The sequence below is a fragment of the Theropithecus gelada genome, chromosome X, assembly GCF_003255815.1.
Source record: "Theropithecus gelada isolate Dixy chromosome X, Tgel_1.0, whole genome shotgun sequence".
Taxonomy (NCBI): Eukaryota; Metazoa; Chordata; class Mammalia; order Primates; family Cercopithecidae; genus Theropithecus; species Theropithecus gelada.
The window spans coordinates 37283594-37310780 of NC_037689.1; the positions used below are offsets into that span (position 1 = coordinate 37283594).

At 41.0% G+C, this 27187-nt stretch overlaps 1 protein-coding gene across 1 annotated transcript in view; it reads right to left on the reverse strand.

Annotated features, from left to right (window-relative positions):
* Positions 1-20306, reverse strand: part of CLTRN (collectrin, amino acid transport regulator) — a 38132-nt gene extending 17826 nt beyond the window's left edge. The window contains exons 1-4 of the mRNA XM_025372063.1: positions 19992-20306; positions 19612-19670; positions 14292-14377; positions 206-319 (exon numbers count right to left, since the gene is read on the reverse strand). Coding sequence (XP_025227848.1) covers positions 206-319; positions 14292-14377; positions 19612-19670; positions 19992-20124 — 392 coding nt within the window. The 5' untranslated portion in view covers positions 20125-20306. The remainder of the gene's footprint in view (positions 1-205; positions 320-14291; positions 14378-19611; positions 19671-19991) is intronic.
* Positions 20307-27187: the final 6881 nt, after the last annotated feature.

The window sequence follows — 27187 nt, forward strand, 5'->3', positions numbered from 1 at the left end:
GTCTCCTTGAAGGCAAAATTGCCCCTGGATGAGAACTACTGATCTATACTCATCTTTAACAGAGACTAACAAAATGAAATCTTTTACATTTTAATAAATAATTCATGTGTGAAACAGACAAAACTCTACAATATCTATTTTTAAAAACAGTTGAATTAATCAGCAAGTTGATCGACCAATAGAAGGCATATTTAAGGGTGATTACCTTATGGCTGTTTGCACCTCAACAGCAGGAAGGGTGTGATTTTTCGAAGGGTCTGTAACCACAAACCAGAATGATACCCTTTGGGTTACATTGCAAAGGAGGACATGGGAAATTCTGCAGACAGTGGAAAGAAAAACTATATTAGAAGAATATCATAACAAACGGTATTAAACCATTCACTCTGATGCTATTATTATCTTAAGAAACATTTTAGCTATGTTTAAAAAGTCATTTCTACCATTATGAAGAATGATCTCAGTAAGAAGAAAATCATAAAGGAAATTCCCATTGTTTCAAAATCCTATACTTGGGGATCATTCCTTATAGGGAATAATAGGGAATCTGCCAAAAAATAATAATAGTCAGTGGAAAGTATCAGGGATCTCATTCTCCATCACCGGTTGGTGTCAGCCTCTGTTTCCCCAATGCTTGGCCCTCTCTGAATCATAGAAACCTTTGGTATTTTCTCATTAAACTCTTTTTAGTACCCTGCCCATTCATTCACCTCTCGGACCCAGAGAGGATCTGCTGCCCCCTTATGATTCAATACTTGCTCTGTCTGCATCTACTGTCTCTCTTCCACCCCAGCATCGGGGCCAAGACAAAAGACACCTTCTGTGTGTACTTTTGAAGAAAAAGTTCTCAAAAACAGTTTCTTTTACATTGCCTTGAACGAACCTCCAAACTTAAGCACTATAATCAATTCACCAGCAGTCTTCGAACTCTTTGTTTGGCAGTTACACACTTTTCAACTGCAAATTGGAAATGTGACTCACTCTCCTCTGTATTACCATTAAAAGTGAAAGGGGAGAAATGACAGTGTTCAGAGAGAGACAATTTATACATGGATGTACTCAGGCTGGAAATTATAGGTAAGTCCACATAAAATCAACATTGCCAATGCTGAAACAAAACCTGAAGGCTTTCCCAGTTTACTTAAGAGCAAAACTGCAAAAAGTAACATTAACATCCATCCTAGAAGAATCTGATACGAGTAAAGGATTTGTTTAGAGCATCCATGTGTATTGTGATCATTATCACACTGATCAAAGAGAGCACCCTTCTGTCAACAGGTATCTCTGGTTTTCAGGACCTGGCAGAAATTCTTCTGTGTTCTGCCTTTAAAGGTCAGGTACAAAAGTAGAGGCAGCTGCCAGGCCCCTTTGCCCAGGGCTGAGGGTCTGGGACCATGAGTGGGAAGGATTAAGGCTTGAACCTCCTTGGTCCGCCAGACAGCATGGGGCACCACCCGCCCGTTCTGCAGCTGCGCGCCGCAAAGCTCTGGCCTGGCCGTGGCCGCCTGCCCCATGCGACACTTGCTGGCCAGACCATACCCAGCACACGGCGCCTCTTGCTCTTTCGGACATTTTGATGCCAAGGGTCACTGGTCACTGAGCACTGACATTTGATCTCGGACCCTGACCGCAGATTTCGGAAACTTCTGGCACCCCAGTGTCTACTGAAAGGCCCCACCCACTGCCCTGCTCTCATGGGCAGCTACCTGAGCCGCTTCCCGGGCTGGCTCTGGGCCAGAAAGCTGCGCCCTTCCTCAGCCCCCAGGTCCAGGAGAACTGCAAGGTCACCTACTTCCAAGAGAAGCACTGGGTCCGCACCCGGCCCCTCCCCACTCCGCTCCTCCCAGCTGAGACTACCCCCGCATCCGCATCCGGAGAGAGATGGTCCCCGCCCCCATCCACCTCCGGAGATGGTCCCCCAGGCCTGGAGGTGCTTTCCCAACAGGCCGCCTCTGCTGAGCAACATCAGGCCTGGTTTCTCCGAGGCTCGCGTGGCTTACGTGAAGCGGTGGCTTTGGACCGCCCGCCACTCCCCCAGCCTGTCCACAGCCTGGTGACTGTGAAAATCACCCCGCCGGAGCGCAGAGGGAGCCCGACGCCCAGGCCATCTGCCTTCAAGCCTGTGATGAGAAACGGAGTGGCCCATTCCTTTGTGCCCAGGTCTAGGCCGCTGAGCAGAGGCCCCCACTCCCAGGCAGCGTTGTCTCAATCCTCCCTGGTGGCCGCCTGCCATGCTGCAGGATGTGCCACTGCCAGGCGCCCGGTCGCCGAGTCACCGCAGGAGCGCTGGGCCTGCGGGCAGCACTGCCCTGACGCCTCAGGTTTGCCTGCGCCTGGAAGGAGGTTCGCCAGGGTGGCCATGAGCCTCTGAGCACACCCAGCCTGCTGCCCAGCTCCAAGAGTCAGGCCCCTGCCACCACCTCCTGAACCTCCAGCCCTCAGCGCCTTCACCCTACTGACTGTGGTTCCACCCCCACACCAGCCACCGGCCCCACCAGGGCACTTGCCACCGCTCCAGCCGACCACTCAGCGAGCCCCAGGCCCACCTCTCCTCTCCCTTAAAACCCTTCCCTTTTCCTTGCCCATTCGCCCCTGCCTTCTCCCTGGGGACAGAAGGCATGCTTCTCCCCAGTTTCCCCAGTTTCTGCAATAAAATATTGGTTGTTGTTAATAATAATAGGTGTCTTTATTATAGAGGTTGTCATATGCTTTCTTTCAAAGACAACACCATGGTTTCTCCAGCTTGGCACTAGTACTTGGGCCAGATGGTGCTTTCTTGTTGGTGGGGGGAGGGGAGGAGGGGGACGCTGTCCTGTGCATTGCAGGGCCTTAGCAACATGCCTGGCCTCACAGTCCTGACTATCAACAATGGCTCCGGGCGTTGCCAAATACTCCCTGGGAGGGTAGAGAGGTCAGAAGTCATACTGGTGGAGAACCACTGAGGATCAGTGACCTCTAGTGGCAGAAACAGGCAAGCCTAGTCCCCCAAAATGTGCGGTTTTGTAATACGTATCAAAGACACAGGGACAAACCAAATGAAGTGGCGCATGCTGGACAGAAAACATTTTCACCAGTTTTCTAGAATGCTTGGGGTGTGAATGATTCATGTGGTCTGGTCTTACCAGCAATCAGGAAATGCAAAATTGTTACAAATGAGCTACTATTTTAAACTTTTCAAACTGGCAACAATTTAAAAGTTAAATAATACCAAGGGCTGGTAAAGACGCATGGAATTGGAATCCCAGGTGACGCTGTAGAAGCAAGGAGTCCAGCCACTCTGGAATGGCGTTTGGAAGTGATTCCTAGAACAGAAAATGCAGCTACCAGAACCCCTGTGGCACACACACACAGACACTGGTGAGGATGTTCTTTGCGGCACTCGTCATCATAGCAGAGAATTGAAACAACCCAAATGTTCATCGGTACAGGAATAAAGTAAATATAGTATAGGCTGTCGAGGGAATACTGTTCCACAGATTAAAGGAAAGAAATAGCCCAGGGTTTCTCAACATCAGCATGATCATGCCAGATAATTTTATGTTGTGAGGATACTCTGTGCTTTCCAGGTTGTTTAGCAGCAAATCTGAGCTCTATCTACCAGGTATCAGGACTACCTCCAGTAGTGACAATCAAAAATGGCTACAGGTGTTCCCAAATATCCCCTGAAGGACAAAATCACCCCCTGGTGGCAACCACTGAGCTAGAGTTACATATTTTTTTAAATAAAAGAATAAATCTCAGCCTTGCACGGTGGCTCACGCCTGTAATCCCAGCACTTTGGGAGGCTGAGGGGGGCGGATCACGAGGTCAGGAGTTTGAGATCAGTCTGGCCAGCATGGTGAAACCCCATCTATATGAAAAATGCAAAAATTAGCTAGGCATGGTGACGCACACCTGTAATCCCAGCTACTCAGGAGGCTAAGGCAAGAGAATTGCTTGAACCCAGGAGGTGGAGGTTGCAATGAGCCGAGACTGTGCCACTGCACTGCAGTTGGGGCAACAGAACAAGACTCCGTCTCAAAAAAAAAAAAAAAAAAAGAATAAATTTCAAAAATACACCATCAAGTGAAAAAGATAAGAGGTAAAATATTACGCATAGTACATAACATTTATATAAATTAAATACCAAATAGAATTTCAGGCATAAAAGGTCGAAATCAGGTAAAGAGTCATTTGGTTACTTTGTCTGTATTATTCTTTCCATATGAAGCCTCTTTAAATACTGTTCAAACATGAATTTCATGGTATTCCCCATTAGAGAGCCATAGAATACAGCTGTAAACAAAGTCCTTTATCTCATGGAGCTTGCTAAGGAGGTGGAGACAAAAGATAAACAAGTAAATAAATGCATACACTGTGGAGGTGTGGAGTAAGTACTATAAAGAAAAAAAAAAAGGGAGGGCGTACAACTCCATCAACACAACTATGGCCCCAAATACTTTCCTCTGTCCCCATCACTATGGAACTATACCATGAATTCAAGTTCTTTAAATTTATTCAAGTTTCCAATGGGTGGCAACTCATACTTTAATACATTACCCTCAGCAAATAAAATGAAAATATTTTATCTACTTAGAAATAAAGATTTCCAAAAGATTAACATTTTTGCTGAAAATATTAAACCTTACATTTTCAATGGAGACAGTTATTGTTAGACAGAAAAAGTTTCTGGACTGAAACTCTAAAAACAAAGCTTTTATTTTGAAATTTACTACCTGCCAAGTGGTGGTCTTGAGACAATCATTTCACTGTCTATGAGTTACTAGGAAAGGCTTGAGTTCTTAGTGTGTCAACGGGGGTGTGCTGTTGGCATTTTGGGTGGGAATGTTATGGGGAACTGTCTTGAGCCATGTGCCACACTGATTATCTCTCTTCCCCATCCTTTAAATGCCACAGCACTCTACAGTCATAGATATAACCCCCAAACAGATCCCATTTCCTTATACTCCATGGGTGGCAGGGCGGGGAGGGTCAGTACCAAGTAAGAAACATTTCTAAATCTCTTCAAAAGTTTCAAGGTCATGAAAACAAAGAAAGACAGAGAAAGTGTCACAGAGTGGATCAGACTAAGGAGAAATAGATTCTGAAATAGAAAAAGGACATTAGTTGAAAAATTGAACCAACGTGAATTTCTTTGTTGGGATAAATCTACCGTGGCTATTTAACATGATATCATCAGGGAAATGGGGTTAGAGCAGGGTTTCTCAACCCAAGCACTATTAACATTTTAGCCTGGATAATTCTAGGTTGTCAGGGACTGTCTATGGTTTTGTATGATATATAGCAGCATCCCTAGCCTCTATATACTAGATGCCAGTAGCATATCCAATTGTGAAAACCAAAATGTCTCCAGAAATTGCCAGATATCCTTTGGAGCAATTGGGGGGAATCCCCCCATCAAGTGTTGAGAACCACTGGTACATAGGGCCTCTCTGTATTAACTTTGTAACTATTTGTAAATCTTTTTTTTAAATTAAATACACAGACATATACATACATATAAGAGCAAAGCAGTTATTTTAAAAGTTGCCTGGGCACAGTAAAAGTATCTACAAGAAAAATAAAAACTAGGCAATGCTTTAATGCTCTTGACTAGCTTCACTGGTAAGGAGATAACAGATTTAAAAATTTTTTTTGAAATTAAGAAAGCTGTATTCAAATGCAAGATACTGGTACCCACCAGCAAAAGGATAGTATTAATAGTTACGTGAAATTTTAAAAAGTTCTTTCTGTTATACATTCAGATGTAAAATTATTCATTATGATTACTTCCCTCGTACTAGTGTCTTAAGCGTCATTTCTCTAAGATTGATATAAAGAGAAAAGGTAAATAGTTTTGGCTGTTTGTGGTCTTCTTCAACAGGAGAATGTTGTGTCCTTCGTACATGATGGTTCTGCCCAAATATGTAACTCCTCTTAAGATTCTAAGCAAACAAAAAGGTAACCTAATGTTCAACAAATGTCACCCACAGATATATAACTCTACAGATGTGTTTATATTTTGTTCACATACAGGCAGTTGAACTAGGAATTAATAAGCCCACTTCCCACAGTAGCAATGTTGTGGGAAGGGAACCAGGGGAAAGCCTAGCCCTGCTCTGAAGACAGCCAAGGCTGTATGTGAAGATGGAGACACACTCTGGGCTGGCGCTTCCTACTTGCTCGGATGATGCTTTCAGAAACTAACTGATGTCTTGGCCTCCCCAAGGGTAAGAAACCGAGGTCCAGCAAGAGCTAACACCCAGGCAACAGGGAACTGCTTCTACTCTGGCCATTGTGTGCCAAGTCCACCATAGGAGCATCCTCCTGTGGGACTGAGGTGAAAAAGAGAAAGAAATTGGGGGGATGGGGGGCACGGTTTTCTTGTGTCCACTGCACCTCAATATACAGGCCGCTGGTTTAAGAGCCAGGATGTTAAACATGCTTCATTCACTCACAACTGTTTACTAAGAGCTAACCTTGATTCGCCAATATGGTTAGGGATATGGTTAGGAAAAGAGTTCCTACTACAGCGGCATTTAGATTCCGTGCCCCATCCCATGCAGGAATTTAGTGATGCTAAGACTTCTGAAAACCAAGACTGGAGTCTTGAGCCCACCAGAGCATTAAATACCAAAGTGGAAGCCAGTAACCCCCACGGTGGCAGAATTTGCACATAGTTCCATGCCCTGTGTGAGAATAGACCCAGGACATGGGGAGGACAAAGAGCTTCTAGATTTCACATGGCTTGTCTGCATTCTTTGTCAGGAGGGTCTCTAATCCCTGCCCTGATTTGAACTTCATGATCTCCAAGCAAAGAGCACCTGTTTTAATTTGATCAGTTGCAGGGTCACTAGGGAGACTATCAAATACTTTGTCCATTTACAGCAGATTTCTCTGTGCCCTGGGACATGAGGACATGAGGCCCAAGTCTGTCCTGTGCTGTAAGCCCCTGCATTCCTGAAGCTTGGCCCACGTGGACCATTCAGTAAGTGATTGGGGAGACAAATGGATGGATGACAAAAGGTTAACATCTCAGTGCTTCTGACATCATTCCTAGAGAGACAAATTGAGGAAATAAATTGGTCCAGGGCTGTAATAACAGAAAAGAGAGGCAGGGAAGGAAGGAGGTTACTTTTCCAAAACTTTGTCTACTCACCTACAAATACTCAGACAACAAAATAGCACACAGAACTCTCTGGTAAAAGAAGAATCCTGAATATACTGTAGATGGAAGTAGCCAAGAACTGTAAATGTGAGGGCAGAAAGTTGGTGCTAAAAAGGAAGTAACATGAAGAATGACTGTACATGGTTCTGTAATTTATGTATTAAGGAACCAAAGGACACAAATTTCTTCCAATTATAGATTATGTGCAACTAATGTGACTTCTCCATGGCCTTTCTTCCAAATGTGACTACATTGAATGTCCTCCAAGATTTGTACCGAATGAAAAGTTGATCGACCAACAAGCATTTCTTGAGCTAAACATGTCTTTTTAAAGCATGTTTTGATGTCATAAATAAACTGAAATGCCATTAGCACAACTCAATAAAAATCCTACATTTTCAAGATTTTAAATATGAATGAGTCCAATGGAATTATTTTTTGCTGTTGTTAGAGCAACTCAGTGAAACAAAATTCCAATTTATTGTTCATCATATTGTTTCACACATACATCAAAGAGGCCAAAAAAATTAACAGCAACTTCACAGACAAAAAAAAAAAAAAAAAAAAAAAAGGCAGGGAGGGGAGTGAGAAACCTTTTATCTTTGGCCTTTTTAACCATCTCATACAAACTTATAGTACCACTAAGTTCATACATAATAAAAGATACTGGAACACTCGGAATAAGATTTGTTGTTGTTGTTTTGCTTTTCTTCAATGTTTGTTTTTATTTTGAACCGTATCATGAACATGGTCACACCACAAGTAAAGTCAGAAGTAAGACGGAGAAAGCTCTGACGGCTGGTTTGATCATTTGAGAGCATTAAAAATGGCTGACCCCTAACAATATGTACAAAAATATACAATGAAAATGAAAAGTATTGTCAGGCGCAGTGGCTCACGCCTGTAATCCCAGGACTCTCGAGGCTGAGGCAGGCAGATCACCTGAGGTCAGGAGTTCGAGACAGCCTGGCCAACATGGTGAAACCCCGTCTCTACTAAAAATACAAAAATTAGCCAGGCGTTGTGGCAGGCGCCTGTAATCCTTGCTACTTGGGAGGCTGAGGCGGGAGAACTGCTTTAACCGAGGAGGTGGAGGTTGCAGTGAGCCAAGATAGCGCCACTGCACTCCACCCTGGGTGACAGAGTGAGACTCCATCTCAAAATGAATAAATAAATAAATAAACAGTGTAAATAAAAAATAGGAACCAATTTTTATCTTGAAGTACTTTTAAGGAAAAAAGCTGGGCTTTGGAAGTTTGGTTCTTTTTTTTCCTCCCCTGTTGCAAATTCTTGTGGTTTCGGTTGGGTGCTGAAGAGTGCTTGTCACCTGAAGGTGGCGTTGCCCGGCAGGCCTCTCTACTTAAAGATGACTTCACTTAGATTCTGAGACAGGGTGAATGGATGACGGTGGCCTTTTCTCTTTTTCTTTTTTTTTTTAACTTTTCCTTTTTTGCAGTCTAGTCATCTTCATCAGTCTTCTGCTTCTTGGTATCAACGTTGTCATCCTCAGCATCTTCAACTGCCCATTTTCCCATAGCAGCCTCAGCTGCCTCATCTTCATCTTCATCCTGTTCCTCACCATCACGTTCTTCCTCCTTCTTTTCCCCCCCATATTCTTCCTATCCTTCTACCTCACTGTCAGCCTCCTGCTTCCTATTTTCCTCATTAGCGTTCCCATTACCGGGACCATCTCTTCCCTCCTCTGCCTCCTCCACAACTTCTTTCTTCTCTTTTAAGATCTTGGTGATGATCTTGGAGCTGGTGTCCACAGTTGCATCTAATATGGTGGGGCACACCAGTGACCAGTGCAGTGGACTAAAAAGAAACTGAGTTTGGGGACTGGCAATAATGCAGAGTCCGAGAAGCGCGGGTGTGGCTGCAGCAAGTTGGAAGCCAAACCCAGAAACAATGCAAATATGGCTTTTCAGAGCAGCCAGTGGGCTGGTGGAATTATTTGAATTCACTTTAATAATCATTTTGACCAATTTTTTTTACCAAGAAATTATATTAATTCATACATAAGTGACTTCTTTCAGCAAATCATGAAAAAGAGGTAAAAATGTTTACTCTTTTTCCTCAAGTGTGGAAAGCCCTGGTCTGAAGGTTTCTCTAAGAATTGGCTCCACTGCCATTTTTCATCAATGGCGCCAGACAGGGCCAATTGCTTCCAAAGAGTGGCAAGAATCTGGCTCTTGTTTCTGGAAATCAAAAGGACTAAATAGGTGCTGGGCTGCTGTTTTACAAGCACAAGACCGTTAATCCCCTTACCGTGGATACAACAGCACGTTGTTCCTTTTTAGATCACAAGACTTATCCTTGAATAATTAGGCAGAAGGAGAAATCCATTACATGTCCTACACCATTTAACTCAGAAAGAGAAAGACTTGCCTGAGTTAGACTTTGCCTTTCTTGCTAAAAATGATAAATTACCTAAAAGTTGATGTTTGAGTAAACTAGGCATATTAACTTTCCAGTTGACCTGGGAATTAGACTAAACCTTGGATTAGATTATAGCTTCCTTAGAAATTCCTTTCAACATTTTAAAATTCTTGTGAAACTGTTTTAGTAAATCTGGCCTAAATCATATTGTAAACAGTTGAAAACACTTGGTTGCCATCTTCAATCCAAGTTCCAGGAAAACCTCAAGTAACCTCAACTAATGAAACCAGAGCTTTCTCTTAACTTCATTTTTCCATCTATCTCTCATTCTGCTTTTAAAAAAAATACAGCAATAGCAAAAAAAAGCATTTAATATCAGAAACTGTGAATGATGATTTTGAAAGAGTTGTCTTGTGGCTGTCACATTTGGTCTATCTTTCTACAATGTCTACCAGGGCTAGGTTCTTGGGTGTGGGCCTGGCGCAGTGTGGGACCTGGTCTTAGCCCTCATTCGAATCTCAGTGCCCAGCACATAGCAGGCTTCCAGCAGAGGTCACTTGATCCTGTGGCTCCAGCCACAGCAACATAGTTCTACAGGCTGGCCTCGTGGACAGCAGTGAAGGAAGAGGTTGATGTTGCTCACACTGTTCCTTTTGGGCACTCTGTCACTCCTTCTTCCTCGCCTCTTGACAGCATCTGGGGCAGATGGTGTGGCTTTCCTGTCACTTCCAGCTACTAAGGCATCAAGGCCAGTCTAACCAAAGCTGCCTTCCTGCCTCTCACCTACAGCTGCTCTCCTTCCAGCAGTTCTGGCCAGAGCAGGCACCTGGGTGGCAGGCTCCCGCCATTTGCTCCGGGCTCCACTCCCTCCCTGCCTGTGCTCCCCTCCCCCATGCTTCATTCTCCTCGCTTAGGGACAGGAAAGCAAGATGATGGGGGCATGAGATAGATAAAGAAAGGCCAAATTCTTCTTCCTGGATCAGGGCCCTTGTGGTTCCCCCTGCTGTGAGGGGTCCTCTGTGGTGGTGGGCGTCCAGATGCTCTCCACTCAGAATGCTCCTGTGGAGCCTTCGGGGGCCCCTCCCGGGACCTCTGCACTGCACCTTCCCCTGACATGGCTGACATGCTCTGACCGACTTCCTCCACCCCATCTCAGCTCTGCCTCCAGGGGTGTACGCCTCCAGCCTCACTCTGCTGCCTTGCCTTGCCCTGTCTCACTTAAGGACATGGGCCCAATAGGCAGTGACTCTATCCTGTTCCCTTCCAAAGCCCCTGCTTGGCCCCAGGAATATATTCAAGTACAGACTGCTCAGAAAACTGCTCTCTTTCTCTCCCCAGTTACAGGCGCTCAAGCCAGCCTTCCACCATGAGACTTCTCTGGCTAAGAGGTAGCCACCAGTTTCTGTTCCAGGCACACTCTCAGTTGCTAGGGACACCATCATATTCTCTAGAACTCCAGCTACTGCTACTGTAGTGGCAACTTGAGGGGGTCCTGAGAATGTCTGTAAGTTGGGGAGCATCCCTCCAGAAAAAAATATGCCAGTCTCCCTTCTTAAAGACAACTGTATCCTCTATGAGCACTTCTCTACCTGACTTGAGGTAGGCAGGGATGCAAACAAGAATATCACTCCAAACACATCATCACTCGTAAGGAATGGGGACCAACTCATCAGCATGAACTCACTTGTCAACATCCTGGGTGGCTGCACTGGGGAATCTGCACAGGAACCCATTCCCAGCCCTGTTCAAGTCCTAAGGGAGTGGAAATGCCACAGCCCTCTCTGCAAGCCCACACCCTAATCCTCTCCGATCCTCTTAGGGAATCCCTGGCTTCTCTTCCACTGCCTGCCTGCGGTAATGGTAACTGGACCAGATCAGCTCTCCAACAAGACATCACTTCCTTTTTCAGAGCCAAGCAAGCTTCTACTGTAAGTATATGCCAATTGTATGTTTCCAAATAGGAAGAGGCATGCTCAGGAGACAATGAACTTTGTATCATTGGTGGTGATCAAACTTGATATAAGAGATGTTGTAGATATCGCCCTGGGTAAAAGGTGGGATGAAAGTGAGACTATTCATTATTCTGTTAATTACTTGAATATCTTTGTTTTTAATTCATGTGATTTGGTTTATTCTTTGTACTTTACAGTTTTCTGCAATATTAGTGGATAAACAATGGTGGGCAGGGGAGACAATAAACAGCCAGTTCCCAAAACTTGGATCCTGAAGCTATCCTGGAAAGGAATATTTGCCACACTCCTTCAGCCTGCCCACAATGGCACCAAAAGATTTCTGGAAGGCGGCTTTAAAACTTAACCCATATGCCAAGCTACTGGTGTCTTCCATCCACCTGCCACACTGAAGAGAAGCAGCCTCTCCGCAAAGCTATTTTCAATCCAATCTTGCATTATGTGGTGCCCTTTCCCATAGCTCTTCATGTAGGGGTGCAGCTTCCAATATGGCAGTGCATGTGGAATCCAGGCCAGCAGCTGAATTGCATCTTAAACACATCTCGCTTGTCAATTCATCCCCTTGATAGCAGTATCACCAGGACTCATACTGCCTGACTCTTTACAGAAAAATGTGTACTGATCCTCAGTCTAGCTTTGCAGTTTTGATTTTTACAACTGACACTGGCAACAAAAGCTTCTACTTTTGTTGAAGGTGCCACTACTTTCAATGGCAAAAACCACAATTACTTTTGCACCAACCCAATATGTATCCAGTGTACCCAATTCTTTTCTTTCTTTTTTTTTTTTTTTTTTTTTTTTTTTGAGACAGAGTCTCACTCTGTCGCCCAGGCTGGAGTGCAGTGGCACCATCATAGTTCACCACAGCCTCAAACTCCTGTGCTCAAGTGATCTCAGTCTCCCAAGTAGCTGGGACTATAGGTGTGTGCCACCATGCCCAGCTAATTTTTGCATTTTTTGTAGAGACGAGGTTTCACCAGGTTGCCCATGTTGCCCAGGCTGGTTTCGAACTCCTGTGCTCAAGTGATCTACCTGCCTCGGCCTCCCAAAGTTTTGGGATTGGAGGTGTGAGCCACTGCACCCAGCCCCAGTGCCCAGTTGTAAGTCAAACAACCTTTCAAATAAACTAGATCAGATATTCACAGACTCCTACAATGCTCCAGATTCTGAAGGAAGATATTTTAAAGGTAAACTCCCAAGAATCAATCTGAAATGTTATATATTTAAATTAAATTTTTCTAAGAATGGAAACACTTAATTTAACTTAGTCATGTACTAGGTGAAACGTGATCATTTAAAGGAACTAACAGTCCCATGAACACAGCAATGTATAAAACTTGCTTACAAGAAGGGTTAGAAGAAAATATAAAGAGAATATTTAAGGGGTTACCATTGTGAGATAACCAGTGGTTTTTCTTCTTATTTTTTTCTCTGTTCAATTTTTTGTAATGTAATCACCTTATTTTTATTGAAAAAAGTTATTATAAATAGTTGTGAAAGAATGCTGCAGTTTAATGGCATGAAGTACAATATATATAATTTTAAGATCTATAAAACAGGAGTAGAACTTAGGGCGAGGCTTTGTTTTATTATATACCTTCTTTTCATTTTTTAAATCATGTTAATATGTTATTTAAAATATGTATATTAAAAATACACATGTGGGTATACACAAATATGTATGTGTTCATTTTGCTCCCTCAAACTCCACTCTTCTGTTTCATTCTTTATATTCATATCCCATGCATCAGATATTATGGATGTGAGGGAGACCAATTAATAGTAATCATCTATACTGGGCCTTGAATTATTATAGAATGAAGACAAAACATTGTACAGATGGGAGACCAAAATAAAAGGCTAGTTTGGAGGATATGACTTTAATCAGCGGGCAAATTTTCTTCCTAATTTAAAAAAAATCCTGAAATAAATATATTCACCTCCATCGTCTCAAGTAGAGCATAACTGAGGCAGGTATTGTCCTGTACTGGAGTAATACACACAATATTTAACCCCCCAAATAACATGGCACCTACTAATCTAAACGCTCCTCAGCTGCAAACCACAAGTACAGCCTTAGGGTGTATGCACCTGTGCATGCAGGGCCTGGTTCTGTACTTAGCTAGGGAGTTGTACGAGAGATGCCTGCTCTCATTTGGGGATGGCTACCTCATAAGGAGAAAAGAATCCATGCCCAGGTTCTCCTTGCAGCTCACCAATCACATAAGTCAATTTACCTCTCAAGGGGAGGAGTGAAGAAGGGAATAGAGACAGACCAGGAATGTTACCCTCACCACAAATAGAGAAAGAAGGAAACATCATAGAGAAGATTCCTCCAGAAGAAAAGACAAACATATAAAATTATTAAAAGTCATATCAAGTGCTTTTAAGAAAATAAACAAGGTACTTTGATAAATACCAAGAGTGGAAAGAACTTATACACACTTAGGTTATTTTCAAAATAAGAGTAAAATTCTTTGGTATCTATCTGCAAGAAAAATTATATATACATATATGTATATACACACACACAATAGAAATGTAGAAAGCTTAGGATATATACCTGCAATTTTGAAGGATATTTATCTTCATATTACCTATTAAACAAAGAGCATTGTTGGAACATGATATAAACTATAAGATGAGTTAGATTATAAAAGTTATTTTTAAGTTTAGTAAAAATGTGAATCTCTTCGAAAAATTAGCTTAATATTTTCAAGATCAAGGTTTGAAATAATGCACTATCTCAAATAATACTGTAAATAATCAGTTAAGATTTCTCATTATTTGCTTACTCTGTTGCTTCTCTGTTGGGAACTTTTCTCATGGAGAAAGCTACCATCGCTTTGAAGAGATATTCTTCACTGGTATCCCAGGCATACTGAAAGAGAAGGAAAACAAAGTGTATGGGGGTAAATATGGTCCATTGGTTCTAACTGTACCCACAGTGGTTCTCCCTCCCTCTCGCTCTCTCTATACACACATACACATACACACACACACACACACACACACACACACCCTGCTTTCTCATACATTAGATACTGGAGACCATGATAAATTATATCCCCATAATGTTTGGGGTAGGGTTTCTTGGACATTCTAAGTTTGGTGTATCTGCTGTTGCACTATCTTCCTAAGAACCTGCAGCATCAGTAGCCAGCCAACAAACAGGGCATTTGGACATTTCATCCTGGCCATATATAGTCCATTTTCATTTCCTTCCTCCCTTTCTCTTTTCCCTCATAAACTCCCTCCCAGTTGCCTTTATTAACATCAGTACAATTTTTTAAAAATTTTCTTAGCCAGAAACTTGAATGTGTGTGCATATTATGGGCTGAATTTTGTCCTCACCAAAAAAATGTCATGTTGAAGTCCTAACTTGCAATACCTCAGAATGTAACTCTATTTGGAGACAGGGTCTTTGCAGTGGTGATTAAGTTAAAATGAAGTTGTTGGAGTGGGCCCTAATCCACTATGACTGGTGTCCTCAGAAGAGGAAATTTGGACACAGAGGGAAGATGATATGAAGACACAGAGAGAAGACGGCCATCTACATACAGGCCAAAGAGAGAGGCCTGGAACAGATCCTTCCCTCACAGCCCTCAGAAGGAACCAATCCTGTGACATCTTGACTTCCAGAACTGAGAGAAAATAAACTTCTGTTGTGTAAGGCACCCAGTCTGTGTTACTCTGTTATGGTAACCCTAGCAAATTAATATAGTATATTTGACTCACTCTGCTCCTTAATGCAGCAAATGCAAAAAGCCTGAGGCAAAAAAAAAAAAAAAAAACCTGAGCTGTTTAAGGACCACCAAGGAAGGTAGCAACTAAAGCAGAAGCAGGAAGGGAGAAAGTGGCAAAAGCTGAGGGGAAGAACTTGGTGATGGTGGGGGTTAGCATATCACAAGGACATTGTCAGGATTGGAGTTTCACTCTGGGATGGGGAAACATATTTTTCCGTTACTGCCTTTCTCCTCTTTGGTGGCAGTGAGGATAGTAAGTAAAAACAAATGACTCCTAAATAACAACAACAAAAAATGTATTACTCAGTTACCTTCTCTGGATAAGGTTTATGACTGTGCTGTACTTTTTCCTTTCTCCTAAATATTTTCATAACATATTCTTTTTTTGGAAAGGAGGAGGGATGGGGTCTTGCTGTGTTGTCCAGGCTGGTCTCAAATGTGTGGCCTTAAGTGATCCTCCTGCCTTGGTCTCTGTAACATAGAACCTTAAACTTTCTTCAGTTGCTTCTTCCACTTCACCGTTTTCTCCTTCAGTACCACTTTATGTAACTCTGCTGTAAGATGCTACCATAAAGAACAGAAAAGGGGGACAGGAGTGGAGTTCAAGCCTGTAACACTTTGGAAGGTCAAGATGGGTGGATCACTTGAGCCCAGGAGCTCAAGACTAGCCTGGGCAACATAGTGAAACCCCATCTCTACCAAAAAAAAAAAAAAAATTAGCCGGGCGTGGTGGCATGTGCCTGTGGTCCCAGCTACTCAGGAGGCTAAGGCAGGAAGATTGCTTGAACCTGGGAAGTGGAGGTTGCAGTGAGCCAAGATCATGCCACCGCACTCCAACCTGGATGACAGAGTGAGACCCTGTCTCCAACAACAACAACAACAGAAAATGGAAATGGAAAAATCACTTTTCTCACATGCAAATGTTAAATACTGCATTTTAATGTCAACTTTAGGTCTTATTTGAAGTGCTCCTTCAATCTTTCAATGTGAATTTTTCGTTTGATATTATACTATGAAAGTTTAAAAGTAACTGATTCATGGCATAGCTCTTTGTTTTTGATAATGCATTTGTTTCCAAAATTAATTTTATTCAGAATAAGAGTAGCTATGATCTAACCTAATAATAAATGAATAAAACATGAAGAAGAAATGGATCTGATTAAAAATAGTGCAGAAACACTATTCAGACAGGGAAGGCTTATTAACAGAATGCAGACACGAGGAATACGCCTGCTCAAGAACAAACGAGAATAATAAGCTCAGTGCAGAAAATGAAAACAAAGATGTTAGCCAGTTCTCCCTGGGACAGGAATTTCAGTTGCTTTTCAGATCTTGGCAACAACTTGACCTGATCTCCTGTTCTTCCATTTGTCCATCTCAAAAACAAGAGCTTAAGCTGGCTGGGTAGGAGTCCAATTTTGGTCACAGAACAAAGCTCCAAGCTATTTAGATCAGAACAGGACTGATGCAGTTCTAGATTGGGTTGGGTATCCTGCCAGTGGAACCAACTTATCTTGGGCAAGTGTGAAAGGATTGAAAGCTTGTGCACTGGATGTAGTGTATTTCTCCTAGGGCATTCAAATACTTCAAAGAGACAGCCTCCATTTATAAAAGGAATTGGGCACATATACTAATGAGAAAATGTACAACTTAAGAGAGGATAAGGTAAGAGTTACTAAGGCTAAACATTTGTGTACTTTATGATCCATTAATCTACTCCTGGGTAAATACTCCCAAAAAAGAAAGCATATGGAAAATACATATATAAGAATGTCCATAGCAGCTTACCTACCTGTTGTGCATATACTTGACACATAATAGGTGCTCAATGTGAAATTGAACACATCTTTATATCTCACATGTGGCTTCACAGACCAAGTGGTACAAGTTAATTGCATATATTTATCTACCAGTTCAGATTCCTTGGTTCTTCATTTCAATAACATGTGCCAGGACCTTAAATGTCCCAGCTCACCTTGCTTTTTGCACACATCTAAGAACACTCAAACCATGGCTAACCCCACATTTTAGGTAAGTTATTGGCATAACTAGAGAAAATTACAAAACAAGGTTAGTTGGTTTAACTCTAAATTCATGATGACCTACCCCCAAATTGCCTGGTAATCCCTAAGGTTTCACCACCAGTTCTCTTTCTCCTGGGTCACATAACTATTTCAAACCTCTCTCTAGAGAGAGAACTGACAGTCAACGTTTTTTTTTTTTTTTTTTTTTTTTTTTTTACCATTTTTTCCAAAGTTTTCCCTCAAACCTCACTCTCATTAAATGGTTTTGCTTCATAATTTATAGATATATCTCATCAATTTCAACTCTCCCATCCTCTTGACATCAAGATACAACACTTCCTCCATAGACACATGTCTTAGCCGCCTCCTCTCCTGAAGTGCCAGACAGAACTATGCCTATCAGTGGCCATTTCCGTCACTTATATTAGGAATGCTTCTCCTCTGCCCTTCTCAGATCTAAACAATATCAGTTCCCCTCCTTTCTGTGTATTTAACTCTGACTGGAGTCTCTTCATTGTCTTTTAAACAAGCTCAACACTTTCCCATTAAAGCAACAGCAAAAACAAACCACTTTACTCAGTCTTCCTTTCTTCTACCTACTGCTGTCTCTTTCTTGCCCTTCACAGCCAAAATTCTCCCAGGAGTTGTCCACACATCTGTTTCAACATGTTCACCACTCATTTATTTTTTAACTTCCCACTACCTGTCTTCCAGCAACTCCACCCCATGAAAAGAGCTCTTCCTAAAATCACCATTGACCTCCACGTTGTCTAACACAATCAGCATTTTTCAGTCGCTTTCTGGCTTGGCCTTTCAACAGCATTTGATGCTCTTGAACACTCCCTACATCTCAAAACGAAACTCCCTAACACAGCCCACATATTCCTTGGCCTTCCCGCTCCTCTCTCTCTAAGCTCATCACCTGCCACGTTCCTCCTCATTGCCCCAATTCCAGATATTTCTGCCCTCTTTCTAACCTTTACTCTCACCAAGATCCTTCCTGGGATAAACCTTTGCACATGCTGTTCCCTCTGCCTTTCCTTCTTTCATTTCCTGGTTCACTTCAACTCATGCTTCAGATGTCACAGTAAGTGCCAGGTATTGTGGCCCTTGACAAAGCCGAAGTGCCCTTGTAATTCTTCCCGTAATACTTGTCAAGATTGCACATTTGCATTTGGTTTACTGAATATTTAATAGATTACCAATTCTACTACTACTATAAGCTCCACAAGGGTAAAGTCAAGCCTTAATCACCATTACATCCCAGCATTCAGCATGGTACCTGCTATTAGAGGATACTGGGATGGCCAACCATGCACACTAGTAGAGACAGTGTATTCTGCACTCAGACTGCCTGGGCTCAAATCTTACTTCTGCCACTTGATGACTTGAAATATTGAGCATGTTACTTAATTTCTTTGAACCTCAGTTTTCCCATCCATTCAGTGGGAATACGAACACCTGTACTACTACCTTCCTCAAAGCATTGTTGTGAGGGCTACATGATTTGATAGGAGTAAGGTGCTTAGAAGAGCCCCAGCTAGAAAGTAAGATAAGTTCTCAATAAATGCTGGCTGTTACAACAATCATTACCCATTGAGTAAATAATAAAATAACAAATTGATGAATTGGCCTGCAAACAGAATACCTCTAAGTTTCTTTAGCACTCTTTTTTCTGTTTCCAGCCTGAGACATCTTAACACCAACTTCTATTGGGGAAAAAATTTTGCAGACCACACTGGGAAACTGAAACTAGAATTAGACAATACTGTCTTTTTAATTCAATGATCTTCACCATTCCTATAGCCACATGGGCCCTATGACTAGTTTTTAAACTTTTATTTCATAAGCATATATTTCATATGTTACTTTGATAATTGAGAATAATTGAAGAAACTTCATGTTCGAATTGGAAATTTTTTGTGCTATGAAAGACTTTATGTGGGTAGAACCATCCCTTCTTTTCAATGAGTACAAAATCGAGGCTAACAAAATTCAAATGACCACAACGGTGAGGAGTAGACCCAGTCTAGACCTAAGCGACTGAGTCAGGCCACTTGGCTTCACTATCCCGAGTTGAGATGCCGGTTTTTTAAGTTGTTTTGTGTGGCACAAAACTTCACATATTGTCTAGCATACACCACCGATTAAATACTTTAGGCGAACCTACTTTATTAAAAATTCATATTATTCTATAATCTATCTTTAAGAGAAGATCAGATTTGAGGTCTTTAGAAATAATTTATTCAAGATTAAGGTAACTATGCAGACAGGCCCATTATTAGAGAAAGCACAGTGTTATTAGCAAACAAAATTTTAAAAGAACACTCAGGCGCTCCACTTACTGCTTTATTTCCCAGAGCTGTTCTGATACTAAGTCTCACTTTAAAAGCATTTGCTGCACCTGCCAGAAAGAAAAAAGAAAGAGCAGCATATGATGATTAAGATCTGCCAAAACAGAGTCTGAAAAATCCTAATATGTAATGCAACTCAAACTAATGGAACACAGAACTACAATTAAACTGCCCCAAATACTCCTGGAAGTTTAACCTAAATCATCTTAGACGGTTTAATATTTTCTTTCAAACTCATTAAACACTCACCACCCCAACTTTCAAGCCACAACATGTCTGCAGATTTAGAAAAATAAAGAGTTCTTTCAGTCAACGACTTGTCAAACATGTAGAAAACTGTTCATCTATTTTTAAGTTTCAAGGCTACATACCTGGTTGACAGAGTTCAGCATGAATAGCAGTCACCAGAAAAAAGAGCAGCCACAACATTCTTTCAGGGTGGAAAACACAAGGCAAAGTGAGAAAAAAAAAAATCCACGCTGCACTTAAATCTGCCTTAGCCATTCTGTGACCCGGATTAGAATATCAGAGAAACAAGCGAGCCACCACCTAAAAGGTTTAATGATTAACACCCATCATTTGGGTTAATACTTCCATAAAAACAGCCCATCTCCTGTCAGTTATTTATGAAAACTTGTTTGGAAAACAGATTAATGGTTTTCCCCACCCTGACTCTACCTCAAAAGAATGTCTCCTTTGCTGACTCACAGCTGGAATCCTCCCCGACCCCTTCTGCAATTCTCTGGTTAGGTGCATCATGGGAAGAATTGAGTCCTGTCTAGAGGTTTTCTTGGCATGCACTTCTCACCTTTTCGAGGCTGAGATACCTGGTTCATAGACAGACTATCTTCATTCAGGAAACAAACGTGACTCCTTTCTCTCTGGTAAACAAAGGGTGCCCTTCTGTGAAGGGCCTCACCTGACTCTCACCACAGCGGGTGAACATCCCAGGAGAGCTTCAGAGCTTCCTCTTACCTACTTGAGAGTAGAGGGTGGGAGGAAGGAGAGGATCGAAAAACTACCTATCGAATACTATGCTTATTATCTGGATGACAAAATCTGTACGCCAAACTCCCGTGACACACAATTTACCTATATAACAAAACTGCACACGTACCTGCACATTCACACATAGGGAATGATTGTGTCTACCCCTGAGGTCTGGCACTTGAATTAAATCAAAGTTAATGATACACAGCAGCACTGTCCAAGGGACATTCTGTGTCGATGGGAATGTTCTGTATCTGTGCTATCCAATATGGTAACTAGTAGAGGTAGGAGGCCACTGAGCACCGGAAATGAAGCTAGTGTTGCTGAGAAATGGAATTTTTGTTTAATTTAATTTAAGTAGGCACAAGTGGCTACTGACTACATTGGTCAGTACAGCAATACAACAGTAATTAAAAGTTACCCACTCTGAAGTACCTTCACTGGGTTACTTCTCTAATCCTCAGACACTTCACAATTGTTGTTATCATCATCTCACATGGGAGGGAACTGAGGCTCCAGCGTTGAAGTCATTGGCAGCAATGGGATGAGTGGGATGGGTGTCACTTTACCAGCTGGGTTGACGTACACTTGAACCCTGTCTCCACCACACCCAACTGCTCTGCGTCTCTGGTCATCATTGGTCAAAACTGGAATTGACCAAATACCACATAGTCTCACTGATAAGTGGGAGCTAAACATTGAGTACACATGGACACAAAGAAGGGAACGACAGACACAGGGACCTACTTGAGGGTAGAGGGTGGGAGGAGGGAGAGGCTCGAAAAACTACCTATCAAATACTATGCTTATTATCTGGGTGACAAAATAATCTATACACCAAACTCATGTGCCACACAATTTACCTGTATAACACACTTGCACATGTACCCCTGAACCTAAAATAAAAGTTAAAAAAGAACCCTGAAGTTGCAACAAAACCTCAGAGATGCTCTGAAAATTAAGATAATGAGTGTAAAAGAATCTTTCCCCTGTGGGCATTCCACAGATGCCAATCAATGCCCCGCCCAGAGGTTGATGTCAGGGCTTTCCTCTCTACCGTTCTGCCTCTTCATAAATTCAGTTCCCAAATTCCACCCCGTTCCTCAAAAATCATGAATGGCAGAATTAGATTGGGTGACCCTGGTGTTAAATAGAAACATTGAATTTCCAAAGCAACAATAAGGAAAATATCAACAATGAGACTTCTGCAGCACTTTGAGAAACCCATCATTTCTCCTTCCTTGTAAGAGTGGTATTTTATTGTAAAGGACCCATGTCTGTCAGCTAAATTCAGCTGAGGAAGCTTTTTCTCATCTCTTTCACCTTGGTTTCAAGGACACGGAGTCAGGAAAAGCTGTACTGAAAGGAGAGGCAGCCACAACTTAGTGCAGCCATCCTAGAAATGTCACTGTATTAGGTGCAGTGGAAATTTCCAGAAGGAAGAGCTCACCTAGCTAACATCTGAAAAAAATAAAACTAGACTAGATGAAGTCATCTTGGGAAATGTTAAACTAGATAAAGTCATCATGGGAAGGAAAAGTCAATACACATAGAGATTATAACAAAGCATTTTACTTACATCAAGGAAGAAAGATATGCTAAGGACATAGAAATCTACTTCAGCGGCCGGGCACAGTGGCTCACAACTGTAATCCCAGCACTTTGGGAGGCCAACGCAGGTGGATCATGAGGTCAGCAATTCAAGACCAGCCTGGCCAAGATGGTGAAATCCCGTCTCTACTAAAAGTACAAATAATCAGCCGGGCGTGGTGGCAGGCGCCTGTAGTCCCAGCTACTCGGGAGGCTGAGGCAGAGAACTGCTTGAACCCGGGAGGCGGAGGCTGCAGTGAGCCGAGATTGCACCATTGCACTCCAGCCAGGGCAACAGAGCAAGACTCCATCTCAAAAATAAACAAATAAATGAGAAATAAGAAATCTGCTTCAGTTTTCCTTTAGCCTTACACTTCATAAAAGTATCAAGTGGCTTTCTTTGGCTTTTACTTAGTCATCTATGTAACTAGGGTTGAAGACAATAGAACACTGAGTCTTAGTGTAAGTCATTCATTTGAGAAGACAATCTCTTTTGAATGATGGTTTCTCAATGTTTGTTGCATCATCTTTTTTAAAAGAGCAATAGAAATTCTTTTTAGAAAATACAAAGAAGCACAAGGAGAAAAGTAGAAATCACCTGTAATTCCACCAGTGTCAACGAATGACCAATGTTAATGTTTTCTAAATATTTGGAATATACCTTTCTTTCTTGTGCTTTCTTTTGTGTGTAAATATATGTACATTTCTTCTTAAAAACAAAGCTGGGGTCATGCTATTATGCAGCTTTGTCATCTTCGTTGAACTTAACTGTGTTTTGTTGTTGTTTGTTATTGTTGTTTTTATAGAGACAGGATCTTGCTGTGACGCCCAGGCTGGAGTGCAGTGCCACCATCTTAGGTCAGTGCAGCCTCAATCTCCTGGGCTCAAGCAACCCTCCTGCCTCAGCTGCTAAAGTAGAAACATAGAAGTCTGCTTCAGCTTTCCTTTAGTTTTGCATTTCTTAAAAGTGACAAATTTCTTCATAACCTTTTAGTCATCTATGTAACTAGAATCGAAGACAGTGAAATACTGAGTTTTAGTCAATGTAAGCCATTCATCTGAAAAGGGAAGATAATCTCTTCTTATTTCATTATGATTTTTCAATATTTGTTTTCTCATTTTAAAAGTGATTGAAAAAAGCAATAGAAATTCTGTATAGACAATATAGAGAAGCAAAAAAAAAGTAGAAAACATCCATACTACTACCAGAATGGATGACCAATGCTAATATATTTTCATAGTTAGAATGTGCCTTCCTTAGCCTTGGATCTCTTTATATGTTCTTGTGGGATGTTGTTTTTTCTCATTGCAGTGGCACTATCAGAACAAAGTAATATAATGATGGGAATAAGATGCACCATTGTTGTCTTCTTTACTCTAATGGGAATGCTGCTACTCCATGGAATCTGGCAAGTGGCTTTAAAAATGATGTGTCATGTGCTAAAAGCATTATATTTACAATTACAAAAAATTATTTTCCTCAGTAATTGGTGTTGCATTTTATCAACTGCCTTTACACTATTAAAATTTTTACCATTTGGTGTACTACATTAATACATTTCTCACATTGATTCAATTCTTAGATAAAACATTTTAAAAATTTATTTTTAGCATGCTGCTGGAATTAATTCCTGGTTTTTCCCCTATGGTTTTTAAACTTATTTTCTTAAAAGAATATCACGTAGGTTCCTTTTCAAGTGCTGATTCTTGAAGGTTTTTTTTTTTCCCTAGCCTTTACCATCTTGAAAATGATACAGAAAGATTTCTAACATTGTCTATGTTTAGAAATACGTATAATGTATAAGAAATAAAGAGTTCACAGATGAAGAATCTGGACCATGTGTGTTTTAGAGGAAGAGTTCTTCAAAAATTTTTCACTTCTTACATGATCATTTATTTCCGGTTTTATACCTCTTTCTGAGTCCATTTCGGCTGTTCACAATTTCCAAGAAAATATTCTGTTAAGATTTTCTAGTATTCTCATGGACTTTATAGAATATTTCCCACAAAATATCTACTTTTGTTGCTATGTTCTCTTTATATTTTCTAATACGTGTATTAATTTTCTCATTTCGATTATATTATCTATTTTTTGTTTAATCAAAGAAGATGATCTTGGATATAATTTGCAATTCTTTCTGTTTTTTGATTCATAAATCTTATTTATATTGGTTACATACTGTAACAAACTCATTGCTAAATAGTTTGATGGAGATCTCAGTAAAATAAATGGAAAACAGAACTAGATACTAGGATTCTTGCCTCTCAACATACTATATTTTCTTATACTTTTCAAAGTCTTGTACAAATATAGTGCTTGTCTTAATGCACAAATTTTAAGTAGTAAGTTTCCAGAGCCTTCATATATGGGTAAATTGCTTCATAAAATTTTCATTTCGGCAGTTTCACATATGGGAGCTTCATAATTTATTAGTAACCATGGTAATGATGACAAATAAAGCAGTTTCAATCATTCTGAATATGTTACTATTTACTTGCAAATGTTCCGAGTTTAGAGCATGTAGATTTAAAAGTTCAGATTACTGTTGCCATGAGCCACACAAAAGGGCACTGAGTCTCCTGAGATGGGAAAACGAAATTGATTTCTCTGTGTTTTTTATACTCCACAACACTCTTGAAAAGCACTTTCTGAGCACATAACTATTGATCTACCGCTCTGGGGCAAATAGAATATGAGATCACATGAAAAGAAAACATATGTGTCGTTCTTTTGATTCATGCAAGATCCCTTGTTAAGTTCACTAGATTTGTATAAATATGTGAGCATACGTAGGCTCCATTCACCTGCAATAAAGCAAGAGGTGGAGATAACAAATGTTTCTTTTAAAATTGAACCTGGTTATTTTGTTTCATTATCACAAACAGAAATTTAGTAAATACATAGCTCCTAAAATTAGTAAACTGTAAAACCATCTCAAATGTGACATTATTCTGTATATTTTTATTGGATTTTCAGAAATGTATCTGGCTGTAACACATTAAAAGAAATCAATTAAAACTTTTAATAATTGAACATAGAAACTTCGTATGATTTTAAAACTTCACACTTTTGCAACTGGGTGTAGTGGCTCATGCTTGTAATCCCAGCACTTTGGGAGGGGGAGGCAAGTAGACTGCTTGAGTCCAAGAGTTCAAGACAGGCCTGGACAACATGGCGAAACCCCCTCTCTACAAAAAATACAAAAATTAGCCAGGCTTGGTGGCATGCACCTGTGGTCCCAGCAACTCAGGAGGCTGAGGCAGGAGGATCACCTGAGCCCAGGGAGATTGAAGCTGCAGTGAGCCATGATTGTGCCACCACATTCCAGTCTGTGTGACAGAGCGAGACTCTGTCTCAAAAAACACACACACACACACACACACGCACACCTTTGGACGTTTTAATATCTTAATTAAATGGCTCTACTCAATGATTTTCTAAATGTTGTAGAATTTTAATAAATGAGATCCTTCCTTGTTTAAATTGTAATAAAATGGATATACTATATATATATAATAAACAATATCAAGGTGTTTGTATTATTAATAATTTATACAGTGTTTTCAGTATAATTAGGTAGCAAAAGTAATTTTATTCTCTTTAAATTGTTAGTGTTAAGATGCATGAAGAGACAAACTATTTTTGTCTATTGTGCATAAGTTCTATTTTGACTCAGTGGTTTTCAGCTGGGGGTGATTTTGTGCTCCAGAGACACTTGGCAACGTCTGGTGACATTTTTAGGTGTCATGAACGGCAGAAGAGAGGATTTCTACTGGCATCTAGTGGGTGGAGGCCAGGGATGCTGCGAAACACCCCCACAAACTTTAAAAACATCATTTAGGTAACTCTTTTCTTCTTGTAGTTGGGTTAATGGAAATAACCCACACATGGAAGAACAGAAGAAAAAAGGGAGACGTGTGTGTGTGTGTGTGTGTGTGTGTGTGTGTGTGTGTGTGTGGTTTTTCTAAGGCTAAGAATGTAAAAATATACACATTGCAATGCATTTCATGGTACTTAATTTCCAGTCACGAGCTTATTAGAACTTCAGTTTATGATTCAAATTAGTCAACTCAGTTTTCAACTATCATATTCATGAGCTATGAGAAATGCAAAAATGAACCAAATATAGTCTCTGCCCTTCAGGAACTTACAAGTTTGTAGGACACAAAAGTAAATCATGATGGCAATAGATGCATGTACAACTGTGAACAAAATGCTGTGAACAAAATGCTGTGAACACTGGATAAAGAGAGGATAAAAAGTTACTGGATTTGACAAGTCAATTATAAAACTGTAACAAAAGAAAAATAAAAGAAAGGTTTCTCAATGATAATCAAGACAGACCTGGAACAATGGCAAGATGTTTAAAGGTAAATAAAACATGAAAACCCACCGGATCCAAGTTAAGGAAATCTGAAAACAAACACAAAGGACAGATACAGGATATGGCCAACAGCAGGGACTTGCTGGTAGAGTGGTTCAGAGGAAGATGGGGGAGGGAGCATCAGTGTAGATGCATCTGAAAAGCCAAGTTGGGCTCCGATCTTAAGAGGACAGAGAGTTTGGATTCTCCAACAATGGTCCTGAGAGGCTAATGAAGATTTCAATGTGGGAATGGCTTTATTGTAAATGACAGGGAGAAAGACAATGGGAGATGGGAAGGACATTCCCTGACAGTGAGTTTCCAATGTGCCCTTTATTTACCAATCATAGGCTGTTGGACTGGCAGCCCACTATGTGCCCACAACTACAAAAAACAGGAAATTATGTTTCATTGGCCATCTTAAGAAAAAGATAAATGAGCTTATTTTAATAATAATTTTAGAACATAGAACAGATGCTGTTACAATCTTATAGTATGCTTGCTTTTATGCACACACACACACACACACACACACACACAATTTCCAGTATCCTTGGTAAGCAAGGAACTCTATAATGTGGAATATTTTTGTCTCCATCCCATATCATATCCCCTTTTTAAGA